Source organism: Euprymna scolopes, chromosome 20, assembly GCF_053919585.1.
Source record: "Euprymna scolopes isolate OS-2025 chromosome 20, ASM5391958v1, whole genome shotgun sequence".
In the NCBI taxonomy this organism is placed as follows: domain Eukaryota; kingdom Metazoa; phylum Mollusca; class Cephalopoda; order Sepiida; family Sepiolidae; genus Euprymna; species Euprymna scolopes.
In genome coordinates this window covers 15,967,551-15,995,231 of record NC_136501.1, presented here as the reverse complement: position 1 = coordinate 15,995,231, position 27,681 = coordinate 15,967,551, and the positions used below count along the sequence as shown (strand labels likewise).

The window sequence follows — 27,681 nt, the reverse complement described above, 5'->3', positions numbered from 1 at the left end:
CAAAGCCCTTTCATATCAAAGAACTTACTGTTGATTTTATATTTCAAGTCTTTCGACTTGTGTGGCAATAAAACTTCTCAAATGCACTTGTGATGTTAGGCTGTGTAAGGTGTCAAAATCGCCTGTTCCTTCTTTCATTGGATTATTTTGATTTTCGATACTTATCGAAGACATTCTGACACAAAGCCTATCTAGGAACACTGCCAGGCACATAATGTATCTTTGTGTGAAATTTAATAAAAATCGCCTTCTCCCCCATTTTTGAGTCGATAAGGATCGAACCCACAGAGACAAAGTTCCTTTTATATAATAGTGGAGAAGAGATAGGGATAATACACAGGCGATGCCAATTAGCCTTGCTAGTGTACAGAAATTTCTGTATACTCTAGCAAAGCTAATTGATATCACCTGTGTATTATCAAAAAAAACAAAAAAACTCTTGGTTCAGCTTTGAAAAGTGAGGGTGAAACTCGGTCGGCTGACTCTATCCCCTTATTTATTTAATTTTTTTTTTTTAACCTCCATTAAATGTTTTCCCTCCGTCCTTCTTTTTATCATGAATGCAAAAAAACTCAGTCTTCTTTTTTTTTTTTTTTTTCAATCAAAATGATTGATTGCCTGCTCTAGTTGCGGATCCATTGCGGTACACCAGGAGGAAGCTTCACATGCCTTCCTGCAATGACTTATTTCACAATACATTGTCGTCTACATTATGTTTTAGCCTATCTATATATCTATAAAAGTGAAAGTGTCTGTCTGTCTACATTTCCCTACACAATAACTCTGTCAATTTTCAGTCTACAGACTCGAAATTTGATATACAAGACACTGAGATTTGGGAAAATCTTTGTAATCCGTTTTCGGCCAGCAATTTGGATGTTAAGGGGTTAAAGTTAAACGATTTGACCTTTGAGAACTCTACCAAACTCCTCCGCCAATTTTGGGTATAAACAATTGAAATTTTAGATAGGTTCCTTGGACATGGATCTAACTTAATAACTTGATTTGAGCCCAAAACAATAAATGTTAAGGGGTCATAATAGGGGTCAAAGTTAAAAAAAAACATTGACCTCTGTGGTCTCTACCAAATTACTCAGACAATTTCTGGTCTTAAACATTTGAAATTTTACATAAAGGGTATTTAGAGATAGGGCAAGCTTTTTAATCGGTTTGGGTCGAAAATTTGAGCTGCCAATATATAAATGTATGTATGTATGTTTGCATGTCTGCCTAAAACTTTTGACAGAGGCGACGGATTTTCACACGATCAGTATTGTTTTGAAGCTCGACCCTTCAGACGCCAAATATTGAAAAATTGGCTAAAAACATTCATTACTTCACCCTCAACTGGGACTTTTCTACAGGGTGGGGTCGGTTTTTCGCCGATATTTTCGAAAGTCATCCTCTCTTTTTGATTGTCTAGCCTTAATTTAAACCTACGTCACTTCCGGTTTGATGGTGGTCATAACAGCAAAGACGTCACGTGTTTTTCCCGTTCTTTTTCCCCTTTGCAGTACAGGTTCGAGCTTGCCCGCCTACTACCACTTTTTTTTTTTTTTTTTTTTTGCTCAACACACACCTCCAAACACCCGGACAATGCCGGGCACCCATGCTAGTATATCTATAAAAGTGAGAATGTGTGTGTGTGTGAGGACACTTCTCAACCTATATGCTCAACAAATTTTTTCTCTAAAGACTTGAAATTTGGGATAAAAGATATTTAGACATGTGGAAAACTTTTAAATCTGTTTTCATCTGGAAAAAAGAGCTGGTAGGAGGTAAAAATTGAAAAATTGTTACATGGCAGTCATCGAATTTTTTTCTCTTTGCTAACTGTTTCACGAATGCGCGTGCATGAGTAGTTCACACTACAGATTACTTTTGTTAAGTAGTTTGAAAACACCTTCTAAAGATTGTGTCACGCTGGTCTAATGGTTATCGTACTTGACTCACTGTTTTTAAGTTTTGTTTTTGATCTCAGCTTGAGTATTTTTTTTCTTTTTTTACAAGAAGTTTTGGGGAAAAAAACAATACTCGCATGCACATGTCTCAGTTTCGGCATTAATTAAAATGTAATATTTATGCATATTTTACGATCGGGCAACGCCTGGCAGCCTGCTAGTATTTAATAAACCTAAAAGTGTTGAGATATCGTCAAAGCAAACCTTATAATGCAAACTCAGACAAATAATATTGTACTATGACTACATCATATATGTTTAGAGTATAACTAGAAAAGTCTTAATATCCTCAGAGAATTGAAAAGTAACTTGTCATACTGGAATTATACCAAGATGGTAAGAAAGAAAATGTCATTTTGATGTTGGATTCTATCTAAGCAGATTATAGACGAATGCAAAGGTACTTTAAGAGAGTGCATGTGTTGGTGTTTTTCTGCTTCTGCTTCCCAACTTACTGATTGTTTGCGATGACGAAACTTTTTATTTCCCTTTATATGAAAATAATCGACTTACAATAAACCTTTATTGATAAAATGTCTGGATTTTTTTTTTTAATGATAAAAACACAAAAGTGGGTTGCACATCTTGTTATATTAGTAATATTTTTTTTTTTTTAATCCCTAATGTTTTTATTAATTGGTATTTTAACTTTTCCTTTGAAATTTTTCCTGCTTTTAGATTTGATGACGAAAGTGTGAAAACGAGTGAATTTACAGACGACATGGATGAGCTATTTTTATTGGTTGATGAAACAGAGAACCTTCTCAGCATTCCACTAGAACAAGCAGAAGACAAATTAGAAGAATCCTTGGAAAAATTCAAGGTCAGTTCATTTGGGTTTCTTGGAGCCATTTCATTTTTTTTTTCTCTTTTTTTTTTCACCTTCAAGTTCAGTTCATTTGGATTTCTTTATTTCTTTCATTTTTTTCTCTCTTTCACCCCACTCACATAGTTTTAAATGCTTAAAGCTTGTAGATTTTCTTTTTTTTACTTATCAAGGCCCAAAAGTGACTTAAGGATTAATGAGTGTCAAGTGGTTAATGAGACAACACTGAGGATTAGTAATGGTGGAATTTAGTGTTTGATTATTTAAACGAATGGCTTAACAGAAATTTGTTTATATTAAACTTGAAAACGACCATGTTATATTCAGCTGGGAAGCAGCTCTGCAGAGTTGTGTTCTACAGATAGTTCTAGGAAAGAAACTTTGCTCATGGAATGTACATTTAGTTTTAGGCACAAATAAATAAGAATAATTGTTGGTAGTTGCTGTAGCTAGACGAGTGACTCTGCAAATGTTCTACAGGGGGTGGGACGTAGATAGACTCGCTGTCTCACACAAAAAAACAAATCGCACACACAAAAAAAAAAATCGCACACACAAAAAAACAAATCGCACACACAAAAAAAAAATCGCCCACAAAAAACAAAAACTGGTTACTGGTTACTCCATTTTTTAGGAAAAACAAATCGCACACAAAAAAAAAATCGCACACACAAAAAAAAAAGAACAAATCGCCCACAAAAAACAAAATCGGAACAGATTTAAGTCTTTTATTTGAACTAGCAAAATTTTGCTTTTCTTTGTTTTTGTTATTATTTATGACAAACGAACATATACTACACTATCTTCTCTCAAAGGACGATATAATACTAGGGAGGATGGTATCATGAAAAAGGCAAATATACTGCACTTCCTTCCCAAGGAAGAGATAATACCTGGGAGGATGGTTTTATGACAATAGAACAGATACTACCTCTCCCAAGAAGGAGATAATACATGGGAGGATAATCTTCGTCAATAGAATAGATACAACAGTATCCATCTCTCCCAAAAAAATAAGGAAAAAATAATGCCTGGGAAGGTAAATTACATAAGTTATTTTTTCTTTTTACATTCTCACCCCAAACAAGGCACAGTGTTACTTTGATGTAGGAGCTACTATCTAGGAGATAATATGCAGGGGTACTATGTAGGGAGTTAAGCAGCAAGATGTTTGTTTGCATTACACTTGAACTTCTGTATGTCAGTACAGCCTGGGAAGCAAGGAGAAGAAACTAGTAGAGTAGAAGGCTTTCTTACATTTGGGGATATCTACTGCATAGGGGGTGGGATTTTGCTGCTTGTCGGGTTTGCTGGAGGTATTTACGTCGATGGGGGTACAAGGGCTTGTAGTTTATCTGAGCACCTACCATTAAAATACTTGTAAAACAGGCAGAAGGATGCAACATTTCATCGACGTGACAAAGGTTGAAGCCTAGCTGACAATGAAGGACCCCTTTTTTTTTTTCTTTTTTTTTTTTTAGGGGTTCCAATGTGGGCGAGGTATTTTTGAGGAGAGCCGATTTTAGAGAGACATTTTCAGTGAAAATCGTTTTTAGGTGTATAATCATATGTGAGAGAGCTACAGATGGGTTATATAAGCACAAGCAAAATAATGAGTACCATCTACTATTAAAACAATGAGTACCACCTACCATTAAAATAATGAGTACCACCTACCATTAAAATAATGAGTACCACCTACCATTAAAACAATGAGTACCACCTACCATTAAAACAATGAGTACCACCTACCATTAAAATAATGAGTACCACCTACCATTAAAATAATGAGTACCACCTACCATTAAAATAATGAGTACCACCTACCATTAAAATAATGAGTACCACCTACCATTAAAATAATGAGTACCACCTACCATTAAAATACTTGTAAAACATAAAAGGCATAAATTCATCAAAAATATATTTTAACGTATGTTTAAAATAGAAGTTTACATCAACAGGAAAAAAAAAACACTGTCAATATTTATAGAGTGTTTATAAAACAAAGGGAAATTCTTTAGCTGAGATATCAAAGAAGTCAGAGTCGATAATTTAAAGGCTGTGAATTACACGAGACTGAAAATAGTATTCAAAGTTTTTTCATTGAATTATACAAATAAAATTTCATTAAACTTATTAATAAGAATCAATGTTTACTTGTTTTCATATTGGAAAGTGAGTTCAGTGAGAAAGGTTTGGAATATTTCAATGAATAGTTTTAGAAAAGCAGAGGATAATGAAAGTTCTGTGTCTGTGTGTTCGTTAATGCTTGTGTATGTATGCTTATGAGTGTGTATGATTGAGAGAACAGCAGCCCCAATGTTTCACAGAGGAGCAGAAGAGGGAGCTGAAGTGACATAGATCTGTCATAGATTTTGGCTCAACCATCTATAATATAAACCTCACATGTCTGTTTAAATGTATATATGTATGTTTGTATGTCTTACCTAAAACTTTCGACAGAGGCGACGGATTTTCACGAGATTGGTATTGTTTTGAAGCGCGACCCTTCCAACAACAAATATCGAAAAATTGGCTAAAAATGTTGATTCCTTCACCCTAAACTGGGCACTTTTCTACGGGGGGGGGGGTCACTTTTTTCGCCGATAATTTTGAAAGTCATCCACTCTTTTCGATTGACTAGCAACGCCGGGCACTTAGGCTAGTCTATTAAGAAAGACAATCTATTTTTTTATAGGAAAAATTCAAGGTGGATTAAAAATAACAATTTTTATAAATTTGGAGAAATGCATCTGATTGGCTTCGAATATTTTAAGGATTCATTACTGTTGTGTCAACCATTGTGTTCAAGTCAGAATGTTGTATTATGTATAATCAGTTTTGGACAGATCTGAAAAATCTTGCCCCCTCCCCATGTCTTTTTTTTTTCTTCTTCTTTTGTTTTTTCAATTTTTTCAGCAGATCATTATTGAATAGACTCTAGTCTCCTAGATTATTCCCCCCCCCCCAGATGAAAAAAAAACCATATTTAAATATTTCTAGGGGTGTTAGTTTCTAATACAAAGTTCTACTAAATCGATCACCCATTTTAGAACCATTCGGTTTTTAGGCCGAATTTTACAAATTTAGCCTTTTTTTTTTTTAAGTAGTTTAGCTTTTGTTTTGAATTTCGCTTTATAAAATAATCTTCCAAAAAGGCTAAATTCGCAGAATTTGGCATAAAAAGATCAAGTTGTTCCAAAATGGATGATTGATTTACTAGAACGTTGCATTAGAAATTGAACACACCCTACAAATATTTAAATATTAACTTTTTTGTTCATTTTTTTTTTATAATCTGGTAGACTAGTGTCCATTCGATAATAATCCGCTGAAAAAAATTGAAAAAAAGACCAAAATAAAAAAAAAATAGAGAGGTGGGGGCAAGATTCTTCGGGTCAGCTCAGTTTTGATCTCAGAGAAACCAGTGGTAGTTGAATGTGTTGTCAGTTGTCATCACTTTGTTCTACCTGAAGGCATTTAGTAGTTGACATATCATTGACATATTATTGACATATCATTGACATATTATTGACATATCATTGACATATTGATATGCATTTAATCATTTCGATATTATTTTCTCATATCAACTTGATCCATCCATTTCAATCCCTTTGCTACTATCTTTGATTAGTCATTTACTGAAAGCTTAATTTCACCAAATCACCAAATTTAACCCACGAGCATGGTCAGTACTAAAATAGATGGCCATTTAAGAATATCAGGTGCTGCATGTCTTCTCCGCTTATCTCCGCATTGCTTCCAATAGTCTAGCACTTCTCCTTGCCACTGGACTCGAGCAGTGCCTATTCAAGAGAGGCATGGTTTGGTTTGTACAACCCTTGCCTCACAATTACACATGCAGCTACCCTCACAGAGGGTGGCTATTGTCTTTTGAGATTGAACGGAGGCATCGATTGAAATCCAATAACAGCTTAATGATTCTGAATTGTGGAATTATCTATATCGAGGGTTTTCGAAGGGGGGGGGTCATATTGTTTACTTTTACATGGGCCAAAATATTAAAAAATATAACCTGCCCGTGATTTATACTGTTTTGCTAATTAGTTTTAGATTTTAGTGAAACTGGTTTTCCCAAACCTCATTATTTTAATTATTTTCTGAACAAAAAGAAAAAAAAAAAAACAAAAAAAACCACCACACTATTTTCACACATTTCCATTTTTACAAAATTTTTTCTGAATATTATTACGTTTTCAAGAAGAGCTCAGCTGGCTGGACGGATTAAACTCTTTGGTTAACCATAGTTTGGAAACCCCTTATCAATCGTACAGGTTTCTTTTGGAACGTTTTCAGAATTCCTTGCAAACTTTTGTCATATGCTATCAAATTGTAACTCAAGTTTTATCACTTTTTTGGATTTGTATTAAAAAAAAAAAAAAATGTCGCACATATTTAATTTTTTTTTTATTCCATCTGTCAATAAATTTTTATTTCCATGGCAGGTGCTCGTCTGAACTCCAATCTCGGGTCCCCCCCTCGCCAATCTTTTACGAAAAACACCCGTCTAGCTGAATCCACTGTCAAAAACTTTCCCCACTCTTTATCTATGCCTAAATCCAAATGTAGATTCCATAAACAAAGCTTCTTTCTTAGAACTGCACGCCTATGGAACTCTGTTCCATCTGCGTGCTTCCCTCCTGACTACAACTTGGATGTCTTCAAGTCTAACGTAAACAGATTCCTGATGAACTGCCCCCTTAAGTAGACACTTTAAATATCCACACTAACGTACTGTACTTACAATAACCCTTATCCCTGAGTGGCTTCCGGGCCTTGATAAGTGATGACCACCTTGTAAATAAAAAAAAAAAATTCCAACTTTTTAGACTCCACAACTTTCCTTTCTTCCTCCATGTGCCAAATATCAAATGGAATTTCCATGAATAGAATTCCTTTCTAAGAATTTTCTATTTGTGGAACACATTACTTCATGATTTCGTCCCTGCAAGCTACAAGATGTTCATTTTCAAATCCAATGTTAGTAAATACTTGTCATAAACCACTCTCATTAGTGGTCAAATTTTATTCATTTAATCTATCCATCTCCTTAACTCTCATTCTTGACCAGCAGGGAGACCTAAAATTGCCCGGGATTGAATGAGGATCAATGAATGTTTCACACCATACTTTTATTGTCATCGAAATCTGTGAAATTGGCCATTTTTGCAATCAAATCGATTGATTGCCTGTTTTAGTTGGGGACCCGCCAGTGTGCACTAGGAAGAAATTTCACGTCTTCCCGCAGTGACATAGTACATAATACGTTTTAGTCTACATTGCACTGTAGAGAACCTGCACTTTATTTTATATAATTATTTTTATATAATGGCTTGAATTAAAGTTTAAAATTCAAAGTCAAGTATCATGGTTCAGTTGTTCCGTAAACAGTAATATTCATTTTAAATGTGCCCCCTGTCTTATCAAAGCACTTACTGTTGATTTTATAAAAATATTTTTATATAATGGCTTGAATTAAAGTTTAAAATGTAAAAGCCAAGTATCATGGTTAAATTGTGCTCTAAATAGAAACGTCATTTAGAATGTGCCCCTGTCTCATCAAAGAACCTACTGTTGATTTTACATGTCCAGTCTTTCTGCTTGTGCAATGATAAAACTTGCCAAATGCACTTGTGGTATTAGACTGTATAAGGGTGTTAACTTTGTTCAAAATCGGACTGTTCCTTTTGTTGTGGTCCTTTTTTAGGGGGTCACAGTATTAAGGTGAAAGAGCCCTGGTGTTCAATGCGAGTGGTTAAACTATGTGTGTGCTCTCTACTTGATGGCAGAAATGTTTGCCTTACATAGTGCCAGGCGAATCCAGACTATCATAGATATAACTACCCCAGAACATTTCTTTAATCAGATTTTTTTTTTTTTTGTTATTATTGACTAGCCTGGGTGCCCGGCGTTTGCCTGGGTATTTGTAAGTGTGTGTTGAGCAAAAAAAAAAAAAAAAAAAAAAAAAGTTGTAGTAGGCAGGTAGGCTCGAACCCGTGATGTGAAGGCGGAAAAGAAAATGAAGGTGTGTGTAAGGGTGTTAGTTGAGCCAAAAAAAAAAAAAGAAAAAAAAGGAAAATTGCGAGCACACACAAAAAAAATTAGGAGTGGCAAGCAGGCTCGAACCCGTAATGCGCCAGAGGAAAGGGAGGTGAAAAAAAAAACCAAACAGTCTTATCGATGCGCCCACTGCGATTGTGACGTCATGGGTGGTCAAAATAACATCTTTTATGTGACGTCGTTGATGCAAGGTTTGAATGACTTGCAAAAATGTCAGTGAAAAAATTGACCCCTCCCTTTAGAAAAGTCCCCATTTGAGAGTGAAGGAATTAATGTTTTTAGCCAATTTTTTTTATATTTTTCATCTGAAGGGTCAAGCTTCAAAAGGATACCGATCTCGTGAAAATCCGTCGCCTCTATCGAAAGTTTTAGGGCCGACATACATACATACATTTAAACAGACAGGTGAGATTTATATTATAACGATTTTCTATACTTATCAGAAACATTGCGATATAAAACCTATTTAAGAATATGCTCAGACTCAAAGTATATTTGTGTGAAATTTTATAAAATTGGCCCAACCATTTTGGAATCTAGAGGAAACGAACACACACACAAAGTACTTTTTATATATAAGTAGAGATGTGGTGATGCAGTAATAAGAAAACTTTCTTGGAAAGACCAAATCAGTGTCTAGTTTAGAGTAATATTCTATAACTAGTGGGACTAGCAGGAATTTCTATAGAATGGGATAATATATTTTATCAAAATATATGCTTTCATAAAGCTGGTATTTTTCTGGATAGCGCAAAAAATTAGTTTTAGGAACATAAAAACTAATAACACACAGCAAATGTGAGTTTATTAACATTTCTATAAAAATAGTGTTCATTGTATTTTGAATACAGAACTGATCCAAATGAGATAAATTAATAAATCAAAATGGACGGAATTTGAGAAGGGAGAATTTATTATTTTTGAATCGGGAAATGGAAAGATTATGTTATGTGTATGTATGTAATAACCAGTTAATAACGGTGCAAGCACAATATCGTAGAAAAATATATAATTTGACCCGGTCTCAACTCGTAGTGGTGGGAGCACTAATTATTGAGAGAGAAAAATATGAACTCCTTCCTCTGTAGATGTGGCGATTGTGATGGTGTTGCTTATGTAGCATTTTATTACCACGAGTGAATGTGGCAGAAATGGTGGTCGTAAGCTACATAAGATAGTGGGTGTCAGGATAGATGTATTGAATTTGTATGTGGCATCTGTTGTTGCAAACTTACGGTACTTTGGTCCAGAGGGGAATTTCTGCAATCAAAATATTATTTATGAATTTGAACAAATTAGGCACAAAGCCATCCAAAGGTGTGGGGAAAATGAGTGTTGTTCGTCATTCTTGGTCACAATTACTGAAAATGTCTGCCCTACTTTTAAGTAGAACTATCAGTAGCCATAATACCACATTTACTCCTAAGGTCGTCTTATTTAAGATTTCTCAAAATTATTAAAATTTTTATTGTTCATGATACTACACTTTGATCCTCGCTTGTATGTCAAGAAAGTAGATTTTAGTACAAGTTTTATGTTCAGCGCAATTGCATCTTTGGTGATCAAGCGATCACATCTTTTAAAAACGAGTTGGAAGGTGATAATTTATGTAAATATAACAATTAAATGGAAACTGCATTAACTCTATGCAGGTTTAACCGGCTTCCTCCAAAAGAGGAAGTTCCATGGGAGTATGAAACTCACAAGCAGTCCCCAGTCGCATGTATATTCCTGTTAGAAGAGATGACGACGTTAGGTTTTTGCAACTTTTGCAGGGAGGTGTCGATGTCCTCTTACATACAGCGCCTGGAATTCCCAAATTGGTCACCCATCTGGTACTAACCAGGCTCAATGTTGCTTAACTTCAGTGATCTAATAAGAACCGGTGTGTTAACGTAATTATGCCATACATAATGTATGTATGAACATATGATTGCCTTAACTGTTCACATACCTCTAAATCATCCTGTACCTCTTAGCCAGAAATCTCCTAGATTTTGAAGACCTACAAGTCTATAAGTAAATCTCGCGCTATTCACAACTTACTGGGAATATATGGAAATCAAGCCATAAACAAAAATAGCAAACTTCTCACTATTACTGCTATTATTGTGCATAGAATACCGATTCCAAGTTCTTTCTTATTTAGCATTATTGATTTCTTATTTGATTCTCTTTGAAATAAGTGTTTTAAAATTATGCCATGAACAGTCAGTAGGTTTATTCTTGAGCAGCATTAATAAAAATAAGGACAATTTTGAATCTGTATATATCTTTGCCAATAAAAAAAAAATGGAGATTATTTATGTCAATAAGATAGAAATCTTTGAAGACATTTTTGGTATCTATCCAGTTATTAAAAATAAACGTCTGCCACTGTGTGGATTACATTGTGCTATTATTTCCTTTTCATCTGTGTCATTCTTTTATTTATTTAAATTTTGTTGTTGTTCACCGTCAACTTATTAAGAAGTAGTGGAAAAATTTAGGAATCAAATAAACTTCTTCTGCCACCCTTAAAAAATAACTACATAAATTACAGTATTATTTCTCTTTCATCTGTTTTCTTTGTTTTTTTTGCTATTGTTCATCATTAACTCTCATCAGTAACTAGCAGGATCTGTGTCCTGGCATTTCCCTGGAAAATTTTGGAATGAAGATTCTTCTCCCACTCGTCAACATCATATAAGTATTTTTTTGTGATGTTTTAGGCTTAAATGAATCAAAAGAAAACGGTTATCTTTGCACACACACACACACACACACACACACACACACACACACACACACACACACACACACACACACACACACACACACTTCTAACATTTGGTTTGTCAAATACAAATGTCAGAGGGACATAAATATGATGCATGAAAAAAGAGATTGAGCATAGATTGGAGCTCAGACGAGCACTTGCCTTGAAAATAATGATAGAGCAGAGACAGGTTCGCAACATCTCTTCTGTCGAAAAGAGGTTGCAGGGAAGAGAAAAGGACATCCCCCTACTAGACTACAAAATCTATTTTGAACTCTGTCAAGACAAGATAAGTTCTTTCTAGCAGCTCCTGCGCAGATGTGACAACAATATTCAATCCTAGGAAGTATTTAGCTCTTATACAGATAGAGAATTGCATCGACAGTGAGCTATCACTGGAGCGGTAGAATGATTCCACCATTTTTCCAGTGATCTTGGCAACGTATTTGATGTATGTGTTCTATCTTAGATCCGGAGTAAAGGTCAGACCCAGAAACTTGTCAAAATATGGAACCTTCCCAAGACGAGAACCATTCATTTCAATTGATGCCAGATGGAATAAACTTGAATTTGAATAACACAAAGACAGAAAATATGACAAAGTGAGACAATCGGATGTACACTTCTTTGCATTGCAATTTTTAAAAAGATGCATTTTAAAAAGATGTTATAGAATGTTGTAGAAAATTTTTAAAAAGATGCATTTTAAAAAGATGTACTCTCTTTTCTTTAAGAAATAAAGAAAAAATTAACTCATTAAAGATTTAATATCAATAAAATCTTGGGATCTGTACATTCATTCTTTTTGCGGACTGTTATCCTCATCTTCATCGTTGTTTTACCATGTTTCGGCCAACTCATCCTCTGGCCTTCTTCAGGTCATTAACCATGATGGGATAGGAATGCTGAGTCTTGTAACTGAATTCCCAACAAATACTGCCTTCCATAGTTGTTGTCTCACCACGTTTTGCTCTGGCCTGCTTTGGGTAGGATTGAAACCACTATCTTCAGACAATGCTCACCTGGAACTGTAGAGACTCAACGCGTCTATCCATGATTAGGATAACAGTCTGCAAAAAATATGAATGCACAAATTATGAAGCCTCATTTCAAAGGATTAAAAAAAAACAACAACTTTTCCATCTGTGTCACTGTTTGTTCCTTCTTACGATTATTTTAAAGACAAAAGCCAAACCCTAACCCAAGTTTAATTCCATCAGTAAATAAAGGACAATACATTTTCCACATGTTTGGATATTTTATTTCATCCTTCTTAGTCTATTTTCCTCTTACTCTTAACTAATGTGTTCCTTGAATGTGGTGATCCCGTGATGCAATCAGGTGGCTGCTGGCAGACCCTGGATATGGCAGCAGGACTCCGTACCAGCCCACAAGTCCTAAGAGACCAAGGCTTTGTACCCTTATCTCACTTGCCTTCTGTCTTCCCTGACATGAACCTACTGGACTACTTTGTTTGGTCATATGTCGAGAACATCACCAACACGACCTCCCACAGCACCAAAGCCAGCCTGATTACCGCAATCCGCTAAGTATTTACTGAGCTCAACAAGAACTTGTTTACATTGGATTTGAAGGCTACCATGTTGTATTGAACCGGGAAGCAGGCCAGCAGAACAGTGTTCCACAAGCGGGCAGATCTGGGAAAGAAGCTTTGTTTATGGAATCTGCATTTAGATTTAGACAAAGATAGAGAGTGACCTTACATTTAAAAAAATTTTCTTTTTACAAAGAGCTTACCACATGTCAAGGCACAGAGGCTACTCGAGGATAAGGGTTGATTGGGACAGTAGTGTAGTTATTGTTTATGGTGGAAATTTGGTATAATTAAATTGACCTTACTGTTGCTGATTTCTCTTGTCAGTAGAGTCCATTATTAATGCCATTACTTTCCCGCTCTTTTAAGAAATCTTATGTTGCATCAAGCCGGCCATTCTTAACTTTTACTTTCAATTTCATATGACAATGTAGACAATTCTATTTGTTGCTTTTTAAATCAGACATCTTTAATACCATCTTCGTCCGATTGTTTCAATCTACCAATCATTTCTTTTGAGTTCTTTGCTTTAATTTTAGATTCTCTTCTTTGGTCGAATCGCTTAATTGATAGAATTTCTTAAAAGTTTCTTACAACGTGATTAGTTGCTAAGCTTTTTTCCATTTGTTTGCTATGAAAAAGTCTGTTTTTTTTGTTTGTTTGCTTTTTTTTTTTTACTCCATAAAAGTAGTAACAAAGGAGGATTAAAATACTTTGAACATCTTTTCTTTTTTTTTTTTTTTTTGCATACCATTATTTCAGAAGTTTTTCTTATCTTGGTGATACTATTGGAGCACAGGGAGGAGCAGGTGCTAGTTTGATTGCAAGAAGTGGATGAATTAAACTCAAATAAATTCTGTCATTACTAACCAGCAGAGTGTTACCACTGTTGACCAAGGAAAGACTCTATTAGATGTGTGTGTGCAATGTAAGAATATATAGAAAGGTAACCTGGCCAGTGAGGGTTGAGGACGTGTTGCATGGAAAGAGATCATATGAGAATGATACAATGGGTGTGTAATGTGAGTCTTAAAAGACAAACTTAGATCTGTGAGTTCAGAGGAAGGTTAAATCTGGAGAGTATAAGGATGTGTGTGTAGAACAGGAGACTTTGATGGTATGGTCACGTTGAAAGAATGGATGAGAGTACTTGGGTTAATAGATGTAGAGCAGTTGAGGTTACAAGATCAGTTTGCAGAAGGTCAAAGGAAGTGATAAGAATTGACGTGAGAGAAAGTCATAAAACCCTGCCCAAGGGTAGGTTAGTTTAGAAGACGATTTCTGTTTCATCGCAGGAAGATGCGACACACAGGAAAGTGGAGAAGCTGAAGCCAGTGCTCTTAAAGAACAAGCGCTCTGACCTAGCAAAAATTGCCTGGGCTGCCCTGTCAGCATCCCCTAGGAGGGGGCGCCTCATACAGTTGGTAATAAACTTAATTTTCCCGAAATTCGGGAGGCAAAAGCCTGGGAGGGTGGATTATTTCTAATAATTTAACACTTAGCAAATTCACAACCCATACTCCAGAAACTGACTAAACAAATATGTAAACCGGCTTGGTTGCAGGACTGACACTTGGATCCAACTTCCTGCAGCTGGCTCAAATAAAATGTAACCTGTATGAGAACTGTTTCCATCTTTTTTTGATGAAGAGATATATTCTTGAATATTTTAGGAAATTCACACATCTACCATCTTGTACATACTTTATGTTAGTAAATAAATGTGTACAATTGAAAATTATTAAAATTCCTTCAATTCCTTCGTCATCATTCTTTTACTATGTAGACTGTTCCCACAACCTACATTGTCATAGCCATCAAACACAGACCCTTTAATATTTCAGATTTGCATTAAATTTGTCCCATAGTCATTAGACAACAATATTTCTTCAGAGCATTTTGGTCTTAAATTTGAGACATTTTCTAAACTTCAAATCATGTAATAAATTTTGATGAGAATTGTTATAAGGATTCTAGACATAAGGTTTATATTATGATGCAATAGAAGATTCCCCCCTCCTCTTTCTGATGAAATGGCTAAATAAATAATCTTCCACCCTCACTGTTTTAATGGATGATGTCACATCCGTTTCACAATTTCCAATTACTTTTTTTTTCTTTTTCATCTTTGGCGATTGGACGATCTTATTTTAATAAAAGGTGATTTAGGTAGGTGATAACATACATATAAACATATACAGACCATTAGATGCAGAAGTATTAACAAGATTATTTTGTCGTTTACCTTTCTGTTAATATGAAAAGATGAAGCGGCATATTTTTATGAATTAATTTCTGTATGAGAATGATTCTAACGAAGGTTTAATTTGCTTATTCGTTTTGCATACGAAAGATGTTCCCACAATTTAAACTTTATCCAAAATTGCAAAATCCTATCCTCTCTTCATTTTATTTGTAATTCAATCAAACGACATCAATAAACGAAGATAAACTGATTGTATTTTTTTTTTTTAATCAGATTTCTTTAAAAATGATCTTCATATTTATTGTTAAATGATTTGCATAAAATAATTGTTTAACAAATTTCTGGAATCCATAAAATCTAATTTGTCATGACCTTTAGGAAATTTTCTGGTCATCATCATCATCATCATCATTATCATCATCATCATCATCATCAGCAGCAGCAGCAGCAGCATCATCATCAGCATCATCATCAGCAGCATATTAATACTTGTTTGAGATGGCATGCTGCCATGTGTTGGGTGGTTTTTATTAAATTAACTTCCAAACTAACCTATCTCTGGTCAGGTCTTTATTTACCCATCCATCTTTTAAATCCATCCTTATCACTTTTTCTTATGTATCCCTTGGCTTTTTGAATTCCGCTTTCGTAAATAAGCGTTTGTTGCCTGAAGAGGTCTCTAGTTACTAAACACTAGAAGACCGAAACATGCTCATGACTGTGTAGCAACAAATTACTGCTTATGTAAAGACAAATTGAAAATGTAACTTGCTCTATTGAGCACTCTTGTATTAACCTCATTATATTTCATTGGTTACCTTACTTTTGAAAAATAGCAACCGCAAATTATATATATATATATATATATATATATATATATATATATATATATATATATATATATGTGTGTGTGTTAATATAAATAAATGTATTTTGCTCATGTGAGGAAAAAACGGAATCATTTTAAGTGGGGAAAAGGCAAATATTTAGTCAGACAACCCCTCTCCCATTGTCAGAAATGAATTTGGAAAGAAATCCTTCACTTTATTTCCATAATGAGGCATTTTCTTTTTTTCCATTCCGCTTTCTATATTGATACGCTTTTTTCTTTTTTCTTTTTTCTTTTTTTTTTAATATTTCAGTTTGAGATATTTCTTTCTTTTTCCTTTTCTTTTTTAACTTTACCGATCGAGACGTTATTTTATATGATTATTAGTAATAGAAAATGCATACTCACTTCTACATATTACACGAGTTACAATTGTTGTCTATATTATTATTAATTATAAAGACTATTGTCAGAAAGTCCTGATCAACCTAGGCGAGATGATATTGGTTGTTTTTCCTTTCTGATGAATTGGATAATCACTTGATTAACAGTGGTAAGTAAAATTCCGAGGTTTGTTGGAATTTGAAACTGTCTATCTTTAGATTAGTCCATAAAATAGGCTTCTCTAAACCTGTAAGAATTCTAATAATTCTTTGATCTGTGTCATATTTAAATCTGAATAACAAAACATAAAAATTGTGAAAAAATTCTTCACTTTATTTCCATAATGAGGCATTTTCTTTTTTTCCCTTCCTGCATTTTATACTGATACGTTTTTCGTTTTTTTTTTTTTTTTTTTTTTTTTTTTCAATATTCCAGTTTGGGATTTTTTTCTTTCTATTTTTTTAACGATCGAGACATTATTTTATATGATTATTAGAGACAAAAGGTGGACACCCGTTTCTACATATTTTTTTTTTATATGTAAAGGTGTTAGCACTTATCAAGGACCGGAGGCTATTCGAGGATAAGTGTTAATAAGTGTACAGTAGTCGATGGGGAAATATGGTAGCAATTATTAGCAGTGGAAATTTGGTAAATTGGATTACTTTAGTGGACGACTTATCAAGAATTTGTTTATGTTGGACTTGAAGACGACCATATTGTAGTCAGATGGAAAGCAGGAAAACGGAACAGAGTTCCACAGGCGTGATGTTCTAAGAAAGAAGTTTTATTTATGGAATCCACGTTTAGGTTTAGGCACAGATAAAGAGTGGATGAATTTATTGATAGTGGTTACAAATAGACGAGTGTTTTTCGTGAATTACACGAGTTATAATTATTTGTGACAGCATTAGCGCTATTCAAGTTTCTTCTCAAACAATTTTAAATTGCTTTTAATGTAGTACAAGAGTTTGGGTTGTTTTTTTTTTAATTTATTTTGCAAGTTTGTTTGATTTCTAAGAGAAAATCTTAGCGCGGAAAATTCCCATTATCAGCACGGAAGTGACAGCGTTGTTTTAGAATGCACATTTGACATAAAGAATCGTAGCTGGACTGTTAAAAGTTGCAATAATTGCGTCTCTACCTAGACGAGCTAATAATCAATATGATTAAGAATTGTCGCAAGTCAATATTGAATTGTGATTAGCGCCATTTGCATTTTCTATCTGCTTGAAACAAAACAAAAAAAAAAATGAATAAATAAATGAAAGAAGACAATGTTATTGGATGAGATGTTTGATGTAAAACTTTGTGTTTTATGCCAATACCTACTTCTGAATTAGAACGATTTTATTTTTAATGGATAGGAAATGGTTTTACTCTTTTCAGTTGATCTCTTTGTAAAATGTTATATTGACAGTTTGACTTTATTCATTTATTTATTTTTTTTACCTTTTTATTGCCGTTCTTATTTTTATTGTCGAAAGTTCCGGTTATGGATTTTCTACTTCTTCACCCGCCTCCTCCTCCTCCTCCTCCTCCTCCACCCCGCTCACCGTCACATCTGTGTTTCTCTTTTTCTTATAGATAAATGCCATTTAGAAATCCATTTATGCCGACTCTTGCTTGTCATCTTTAAAAGTAGTGATCACACCTTGACAGCCTTTAAGACCTACAATTGAAGGATTTACTTAAATGTGAATTATCAACCAGATCCCCCCCCCCGCTGTAAACGCTCTGTTCACAGAAAACAATCCACTTTAAATATAAGTAGTAGTGATGTAACGATTCCAATATTTTTCCCGATTCCAATACAATTATCTAAATTTCCGGTTCTTCATAAATCTCTAGATATTTAACAATAGAGTTATTATTTATTCCTGATTACCATAAAAACATATGGTAAATTAGACATTTTCTTTTCTTCCCTATTATATTTTATATTGATAAGTTGTTGTTTGTTTTTTTAATATTCCTGTTTGAATTTTTTTTTTTCCTTACCTTTTTTTTTTTAAAACTTTATTAATCGAGACATTATTTTATATGATTATCAGTAACAAAAGGTACGCCCGTTTCTACGTCTCCTTCATAAAAGCTCTGTTCACAGAAAACAATCCACTTATGATATCAGGTTGACAAGGAAGTTCTTGCGGTTTTTAACTTTTTTAAATTCAGATGAACAAATCTCGGCTCAAACAAAAAATTTATTGATCAAAGTAAGCACTATCAGAATCAATAAACTTTTGCAAACACAAACAAGTGTATTTATGCCAGTAACGTAAAAATCTTGTGTTCTGGTGGCGATGAAGTTGCTGAAGACGTTTATGATATCGTTTAGGTTTTTGAAGCATTTCTCATGCAGAAAGTCATTGAGATGCTTGGAAAAGTAGTAGTCGGTAGTTGAGACGTCTGGAGAGTATGACGGGTGAGGCAGAGTTTCGTAGCTCAATTCGTTCAACTTCTGTAGGGTCTGTTTAGCATTGTTGTGGAGGAGAATTGGGCCTTTTCTGTTGACTAATGCTGGGTGTTGTTGTCGAAGTTTCTGATGCATTTCATCCATTTGTTGACAGTACTTCATCACCGTTATGGTTTTGCCTGCATTCAAAAAAAACTGTAATAGATGAGACCGGTCACAGGCCACCAAACAGTCAGCATTGTCTTCTTTTGGTGCAACTTTGGCTTCAGCAAGTGTCTTATTTGAAAATACATCATTTGAAATCAAAATTATAAATTCCGCAAGAATTTTCTTCTCACCCCAATATAAGCAGTAGTGATATGACGATTCCAATATTTTTCCGATTCCAATACAGTTACCGATTCTGATTCTGATACTGATTCTTTATAAATCTGTAAATATTTTACAATAGAGTTATTATTTATTCCTGAATACCATAAAAACACATGTTAACTGTGCAGATATTTTGTCATGTATAAAAATAGACCTGTGGAGTGGTGAGCTATAGATATTAGTTTTCGTGCTCATTGAAAAATCAATAAATATTTCCAGTGATTTTATCAACAAATTGGATGTAAGTCTTCCATTTTAGATCTAAATTGAAAATCAGCCCTACAAACTTATCGAAGCAAAGGACTTCTTCAAGGAGAAAGTCATTCATTTTGACTGCAGCAAAAACAAGGTTTGAGTAAGAAGAAACTTGCTTTTTTATAGTTTTTCGAGCTACTTTTCCCTCCCTTGTATCGTGCGATTCATATTTGAAATACAATGTTAAAATTAAGTGGGATTGACAGACCAACGGACATTACTAGTCGTAGAGATGTGATGTAAACGTTTAGAAAAGTAACACCATATATTAGTTGACGTAACATCTGATCGATTTTTAAATATTTTCTAATATTTCAGGAGAGAGAAGATGAAATTGCGACACTCCGTCAGAGGTTGAAGGCCCTCAATCGTAATGCACACCAAATGATGACGCAAAAAAATTTGTCTAACGAAGACAAAGAAAATATGAGCAAAGACCTTGATAATTTAAACAGTCGCTGGAAAAAGGTGATTACGATTCTGTGTTTCATTCAAGTGTTAACATTTTTGTCATGGACATTTTATTTAATAATTTCTTTGGTGATTTTTTTTTTTTTTTTTTTGATGATTTTTTTTTTTTTTTTTGTGATTTTTTTAAACCAACGCATTTCAGGTGAAAACATTATTACCTACTTAAGTGTCATGGCGAAATTAGTATAAACTCCGAAAATTATGAAAAACGGTCCAATAGATGTGCTTGATGTATTTTTAACAAAATATCAGCCACAATTACGTTCTGAAATGTATTAGTCTAAAATAACGGTCCCTTAATTCCTTAATTTAAGCCGAAGGTTATCTCCCTTGAATTGGTTGCACAACTCTTCTACATTAGAAAGTGATAAAACTCGATAACACGATAAATTCTGTTTTTACTTATAATTATTTTTCTACTGGATCATTTCCCATAATTTTTGGAATTAATACTAATTTCGACATGACACATAAGTATGTATTAATGGTTTCACCTTAAATTCGTTGATTTAAAAAAAAAAAAAAATCATGAATCTACACAAGCAGCTTTTTTTTTTTTCTTTTTTACTATTTCAAGACGTTTTTCTGAAGAAATTTAGAAAAAGAAAAAATATTTTGTTTATTTTTAGTCTCAGTGCAATTGGAAGTAAGTAATTTTTTCCCCTTTTGTCTGCCTCAAATAAGGCACATTGCTACTGAATGTATAAGGAGCTACTGTGATAGGGGCCATATTTATAGAGGTACAATGTCAGTGTAGAGTTGACCAGTAATTTTTTTTTTTTAATTTTTGTTCACTCTAAAAAAGACATATTACCATTGAAAACATAATGGATTACTGTGATAGAAGCCAGATTTATAAGGTGGAAAATCTAAATGTGAGAAGGTTGGACAACAAAATGTTTGTTCACATTACATTTAAATTTCGACATGTTTGTATGGAAAAACTGAGTAGAAAGGGAATTGTGAAGACAAAGCAGTCTGAGGCAACAAGCTCTCAGAGTAAAAAATTGTCCATCATTTACCGACATCTACAGTGAAGGGGTGAAGTTTTGCTACTAGTCATGTGGGGTCGGGAGTATGTTTTTTGGGAGGCGGTATAATAAATGTAGATGGGACAGAGATTGAAGCATCGCTGACAGCTCAGGACCAATTAGGTTATTGACTCTCTTTTGAACCCTGTCTAGAATTGAAAAACTAATAGCAGATACACCAACCCAAATGTGTGAACAATACTACATACATGGTCAATGATGGCCTTGTAGAGGTACAGGATACAATGTCCTCGGTGTATCTGTTCCAACTCATATTCCCTGTGACACTTAAGATGTCCTTATAAATCTGGACCATAATTGATGTCCCTATAAATCTGGAGCATAATTAACAACAGCCCTTAGGTCTCAATGACAGTATGCCTTTTTTTTTTTTTTTTTTGAGTGAATTAAAATAAAAAAAAAAGTTAAAGAAGAATATATAAAATTTGGGATTTTATTTTATCATTTCTTTTTTTTTTTTTTTTTTTTTTTTTTTCCTGTTTTTGCAGTTGGAAACTGAAGTTCCTGATCGTATAAAATATATTGAAGATAAGCTTTCTTCCTTGCGACATTTTTTGGACGAACTTGATGAATTTCAACAATGGTTGTGCACTACGAAATCAGTTTTGGAAACTCAAGCTCCAATTTCTTCTGTTCAATCAACCAATGAACATAACTCTCTTATTCTTGATGCGGAAGTAAGCACCCCTTTTCTTTGTTCACCCCCCCCACATATACACATTTTTTTTTCCAGTTTTTCTTTTGATTCAAATATTAATTCAAAAATGTTTATGTTTATGTCTCAACTTGAATAATAATTTGGAGCAAGTTTAAATGCTTCCAAACTCCTTTCAAATATTGAATGGTCACAAAGGAATTAATTCTTTTTTTTTTTTTTTTTTCAAATATTAAAAAGAAATGCCCTTAAATGGAATTAATTTTGTAATTGCATCTTTTTAAATAGGATTTTTAAAAATTTTATTTTAACTATTGGCATTTTTTATTTCAATACATATTCAGTTAATAGTAAATAAAAATAATTCTCTGTGTATTTATCAAAATTACATTAGTGCAAGAAAAAACATGTTAAGCTGTCTTTTATTTTATTTTTTTTCATCGTCTCAAACAAGACGTATTGTCACTTGGCTGTAATGGGCTGTCATTTATGATCTTATCTAATGGGGCATTGCAGGGAATTGAGTAGTAGAATGTTTGTTCACATTACATTTAAATTTCTGCATGTCAGTACATCAGGGAAGCAGGAAACGGTGGAGCTGAGAATTCCAAAGTCTAACAGTTTAAGGAAAGAAACTATTAGAGTAGAAGACTTTCTGGCATTTAGGGACCTCAGCAGTGAAGGGGTGGGATTTTGATGACAAGTTTATTGGGAGCATGTACTTCAAGGGAGAACAAATGCTGTGAGTTCATCAGAGCATATTTTATTGAAGTATTTGTAAAACAGGCACAGGGATACAAAATTGCAGTGATGGGACAGAGGTTGGGGCTTGACCAATAGTGTGGGACCTATTAGATTTGAAACTTTTTTGGACTTATCTAAGAGTAAGAAACTAGCAGTAAAAAGTTTCATTTTGTTCCTCATTTGATGAATATAATAACATCAGAGCCATGTTTAATAAAATGAGCTAAACTGGTCATGTCATGAAATAAGGGAAGGTAGGTCTCGTGTGACAGTGATGTCATGAGCGAAAGGTGACAACTTAAAACAACCCTTTTTCCGACTGGATGTCTCGAGTACACACTTGGATACATATTAATCATTTTCTATCATCGTCTACGAAAGGTTTATCCAAGTAAGGATTAAAATAAATGCATCTTATTTTTCTGAATTTTTTAGATGAGGAATTGGTTATTCATATCATTTGTACTACTGTTCTCATCTTGAGTATTATTTTCGTAACGTTTTGGTCGATGTAACCTCCGACCCTCTTTAGGTGTACCTTGTTGAACTCTGGAATCTTTCTGTTAGACGCAAAAACTTTTCTGTTGAACTCTGGAATCTTTCTGTTAGACACAGGAACGTTTCTGTCGAACTCTGTTATCTTTCTGTTAGACACAAGAACGTTTCTGTTGAACTCTGTTATCTTTCTGTTAGACGCAAGAACTTTTCTGTTGAACTCTGGAATCTTTCTGTTAGACACAAGAACGTTTCTGTTGAACTCTGTTATCTTTCTGTTAGACGCAAGAACTTTTCTGTTGAACTCTGGAATCTTTCTGTTAGACACAAGAACGTTTCTGTTGAATTCCGGAATCTGCAAGGAATTTTGAATGGAACGCTTTACTTAATCTACGGGGGTAGAATACTCTTGCTCCATCAGCCATGACTGGGTAGAAGTTCTAAGTAATTTGCAGTTATATTTTGAGTGTTGCCGGCACTGAGGATTGAACCCAATCATGACTGACGAGATGAGAGCATGCTACCAGCAGTGGATTAGATAAATTCTGCGAAATTCTGTGCAAATTCCTGAGTTCGACAAGATACACCTGAAGAAGGTCGGAGGTTACATTGACTGAAACATTGTGAAAAGAACACTTGAGATGATTACAGTAGTCTGAATAATCCAAATAATACACCCTGCACTATCAGCCAAGCTCCAACCCCTGTCCCATCACCGCAATGTTGCATCCCTGTGCTTGTTTTACAAGTTTTTTAATGGAATGTGCTCCAATGAACTCATTGTACTTGTATCCCTTTTACAGGGGTACAAGAATTGAAACAGATACATCAAGGGTATTACTGCTGCCAGAAAGCTACTTACGCCTGAATGTATCCTGTACCTCTACAAGGCCATCATTCGCCCATGTATGGAGTATTGTTGTCACATTTGGGCTAGTGCGTCTGCTACTAGTTTCTCACTCCTGGGCAGGTTTCAAAAGAGAGTCGCTAACCTCCATCAGGTCCCGAACTGTTATCTAAGCTTCAACGTCTGCCCCATTGACGAAATGTTGCATCCCTCTGCTTGTTTTACAAGTATTTTAATGGTGGATGCTCTGACAAACTACAAGCCCTTGTCTCCCGTCGGCGTAAATACCCCCGACAAAACCAACAAGCAGCAAAATCCCACCTCTACACAGTAGAGATCCCTAGATGCTAGAAAGCCTTCTATTCTAATAGTTTCTTCTCTCAAACTGCGAAACTTTGGAATTCCCTTCTGGGCTCCTGTTTTTCTGACTGCACTGACTTGCAGAAATTCAAGTTTAATGTGAACAGACATCTTGCTGCTAAACTCCCTAGATAGTATCCCTGCAATTGTATTCCAGATAGTAACTCCCTACATCAAAGTGGCACTCTGACTTGTTTGGGGTGAAAATGCAATAAAAAAAATGTACATGCCCATGGCTAATCTGACAAGCAGCAAAATCCTACCTCTTCACTGTTGACGTCTCTAGATGTCGGAAAGCATTATACTCTAATAGTTTCTTCCCTCAGACTGTTAGACTTTGGAATTTCCTCTCTGTTTCTTGCTATCCTGACTGTACTAAGCTGCAGAAATTTAAATGTAATGTGAACAGACATGTCACTGCTCAACTCTCTACAGTCTCCTGTTAGACATGATCCCAAATAGTAGTCCGTCATATTCCAAGCGAAAGATTTGTTTGAAGTGAAGAAAAGAGTAAAAGAAAAAGAGTAAAAAAAACTACATGAATTCTTGCTGTGTTGTATTTGCAACTATATAACGACATGATTAAACTTGGCACGAATAGCATCCATAAAGAAACATTTGACATCTTTCGATAATTTGATTCTTTTTTTTATTCGTTTCACTATTAAAAGTGAATGTTATTTATTGCCTGCGAAATCAATTAACGTATTGATCACTGTGATGTGTCCTATTCTTGTCCAGACTATGCAAAAAGCTCTAAGTGCTCGACAGCCTAATATAGACGGCATCAACCAAAAATATGGCCAGATGGTCAAAGAAAACCATAAGCAGAACATTAGTATGACTGACACTATTCAAGGCAGAATCGTTCGACTGAATAACGATTGGGAACTTATCCAGATTATGACTTCCAATATGAAGCCAGCATCGGAGTCAACAATGGAGGTTCTCAAAAAAGGTAAGGCTTCTTTTTTTCCATCAGTTTTGTTTTCTAAATAATTTTCAAATGTATCTACTTAGATAATAATAAATGTCGAATGAATCTACTTAGAAAAGAATTAATTTCCAATGAATTTACTTAGAAAACAATTAATTTCCAATAAATCTACTATGAAAACAATTAATTTTCAATGAATCTACTACGAAAATAAATAATTTCCAATGTATCTATTTGGAAAACAATTAATTTCCAAATTAAAATATTTAGAAAGTACTTTTCAAATATAAAATTTAAAAAAATCAAGACTAATGCTTGATTATTTATCTTTTTTAATTTTCTCTTTAACTTAAAATGATTTTTATCAAATTTAAAACATTTTTATAAAAATATGATTCCACACTAATTTAAAAAATGAAATCGCCTGCTCACGTTTGCCAAAAATTTTAGATTTTAAGAATTTTAAAGTGAATTGTTTTAAAATCAAAGAGGATGTCATAAATAGAATTCTGTTATCCTCATCAACTTAAAAATGACATTAATTTATTTAAAGGATAGTTGATCTCATTGAATCTTATTACATACGTAGTATCAGTAATAAATTAAATATACCGTAAACTGGAGGAACTCTGGCCACCTGGGGTGACTTTGAGCCATTAATAAAAATAATAATGCGTGAATAATTCTGCAGTAAATATTTGCTGCTGCACCACAAAGTATCTGTAAAATTATGAAATCGTATAGGACCTGGAAATTATGTTTAAAATGCGGAGATCATATATTATTTTTGCATTACTATTTAAAGTGGAGTCAAGTATGATAACCATTCGGCTAGCTTGATACACTCTTTAGCTGGTTTTTTTCAAACCGACTTAACATAAAGAATCTGTAATGTTAACCATTCACGCATGTGCAATCGCGAAGCAGTTAGCAAACAGAGATAAATCCGATGACTCTCACGTACCAATTTTTCAAGTTTGATCCCTAAGAATCCCACTTTTCCGGGTGAAAACTGATTAAAAAGTTTCCACATGTCTGAATAATCTATATATCAAATTTCAAGTCTGTAGATCAAATATTTGCTGAGTATATAGGTTGAGTGTGTTTTTTCAATCATATTAGGACAACATAGTTTGAGCTTTTTTATTTTGTTTTTCTAATTTCTAATATTATTTTATTATGCTATATTATTGTTTTATATTATTATAATATTATTTATTTATTATGCTAAAAGATGAGGAGAGGTAGCATGTATTTTAGGATTAATTTATATTCAACTTCAAATTCAATTTCCTTTTATCCATTTATGTCTTTATCCATTTTATTTTTTTATTTTAGTTTTATAAGCTTAATTTAAAAACAGTCGTTAGTTTTAGCTGAATCATTCATTAGAAAAAAAATGACAATGAAAAATTTAAGGAGATTAATTTTTTTTTTTTTTTTCATTTAAAATTTTCAATAATTTTATTTTCCATTGAAGATGATCTTGATTGCGTGGTCTCGCCAATATTCTCCGGTTTATTTTGATTCATTTGCTTTCGATAATACTAATTGATTGATCTAGTTTTGCCATTGCACATTGATTATGACATTTACATCTCTATCTTTGCAATTAAGATCCTCCATTTTATCCCTGTAAAGACCTGGAGACATGCTTTACAAATAGACAACAAAACAAAAAAAAAAAATGGTCAAAAAAAAACAAATATATAACAAATAAATGTTACCAAAGGCAAGATAAGTAACTCTTCTACCTAGCTAGATAAGTTTTTAGTGTTTTTACTTATTTTAAAGCATTTATTCAGTTTGAAAAACAAGTAGTACCAAATATTAGTGTGAGTACAAGAATAAATGGTGGAAATGAGAGGTTTACATCTATGGAGTCTCGATAATCACTCACTAATAGAAAATTAAACCAACTACTGTTTAGAATAATAAATAATAAATAAATCTTACCGTGACATTTATTAGTTGGATTATTGTTATTTTTTTGTGTGTGTTTACCATTTTTTTTTGTTTTGCTGTCTATTGTAAAAGAAGCTCAGATTGTGTTTCATTAATGTGCTGTCCGCAGAGAGTATGGACAAAAACATTCCTATTTATTTATTATATTAAGCATCCAGGTCTAACTGCGCATACACAAATAGATCTGAATTTGATAAGTGTAGGCATATTTTATTTACGTTTGAAAAAAAATGTTGTTTGAGTGATGTCCAGGGCTTTTCAGGAAGGAGTATGCTCCATTTTGCTGCAGCCAAGAAGCAGAGAGCTCATTTTTGGTAAATGTTAAATGTTGGTGTCAGAAGAAATTAAAAAATAAAAATTCTGAATAAGCATTAAAAATAGTTTTTTTGGTTCTTATTAAATATTATTATTTTATATTATTATTAATAAATATTATTAAATGAGGAACCATTTTGTTAAAATTTGAGTTCCGTTTTTAGATAAACATGACATCAGGTTAAATTCGG

The 27,681-nt window shown here is 33.8% G+C and overlaps 1 protein-coding gene across 7 annotated transcripts in view; it reads left to right on the top strand.

The window, feature by feature from the left end:
- The window catches only part of LOC145241334 (dystrophin-like), a 1,936,823-nt gene that overhangs the window by 1,352,783 nt on the left and 556,359 nt on the right, over positions 1-27,681 (top strand). For all 7 annotated transcript variants that reach the window (XM_080104172.1, XM_080104173.1, XM_080104174.1 and 4 more), the window contains 4 exons: positions 2,640-2,784; positions 19,968-20,117; positions 21,661-21,849; positions 25,015-25,231. In XM_080104172.1, the coding sequence (XP_079960298.1) occupies positions 2,640-2,784; positions 19,968-20,117; positions 21,661-21,849; positions 25,015-25,231 (701 nt within the window). The remainder of the gene's footprint in view (positions 1-2,639; positions 2,785-19,967; positions 20,118-21,660; positions 21,850-25,014; positions 25,232-27,681) is intronic.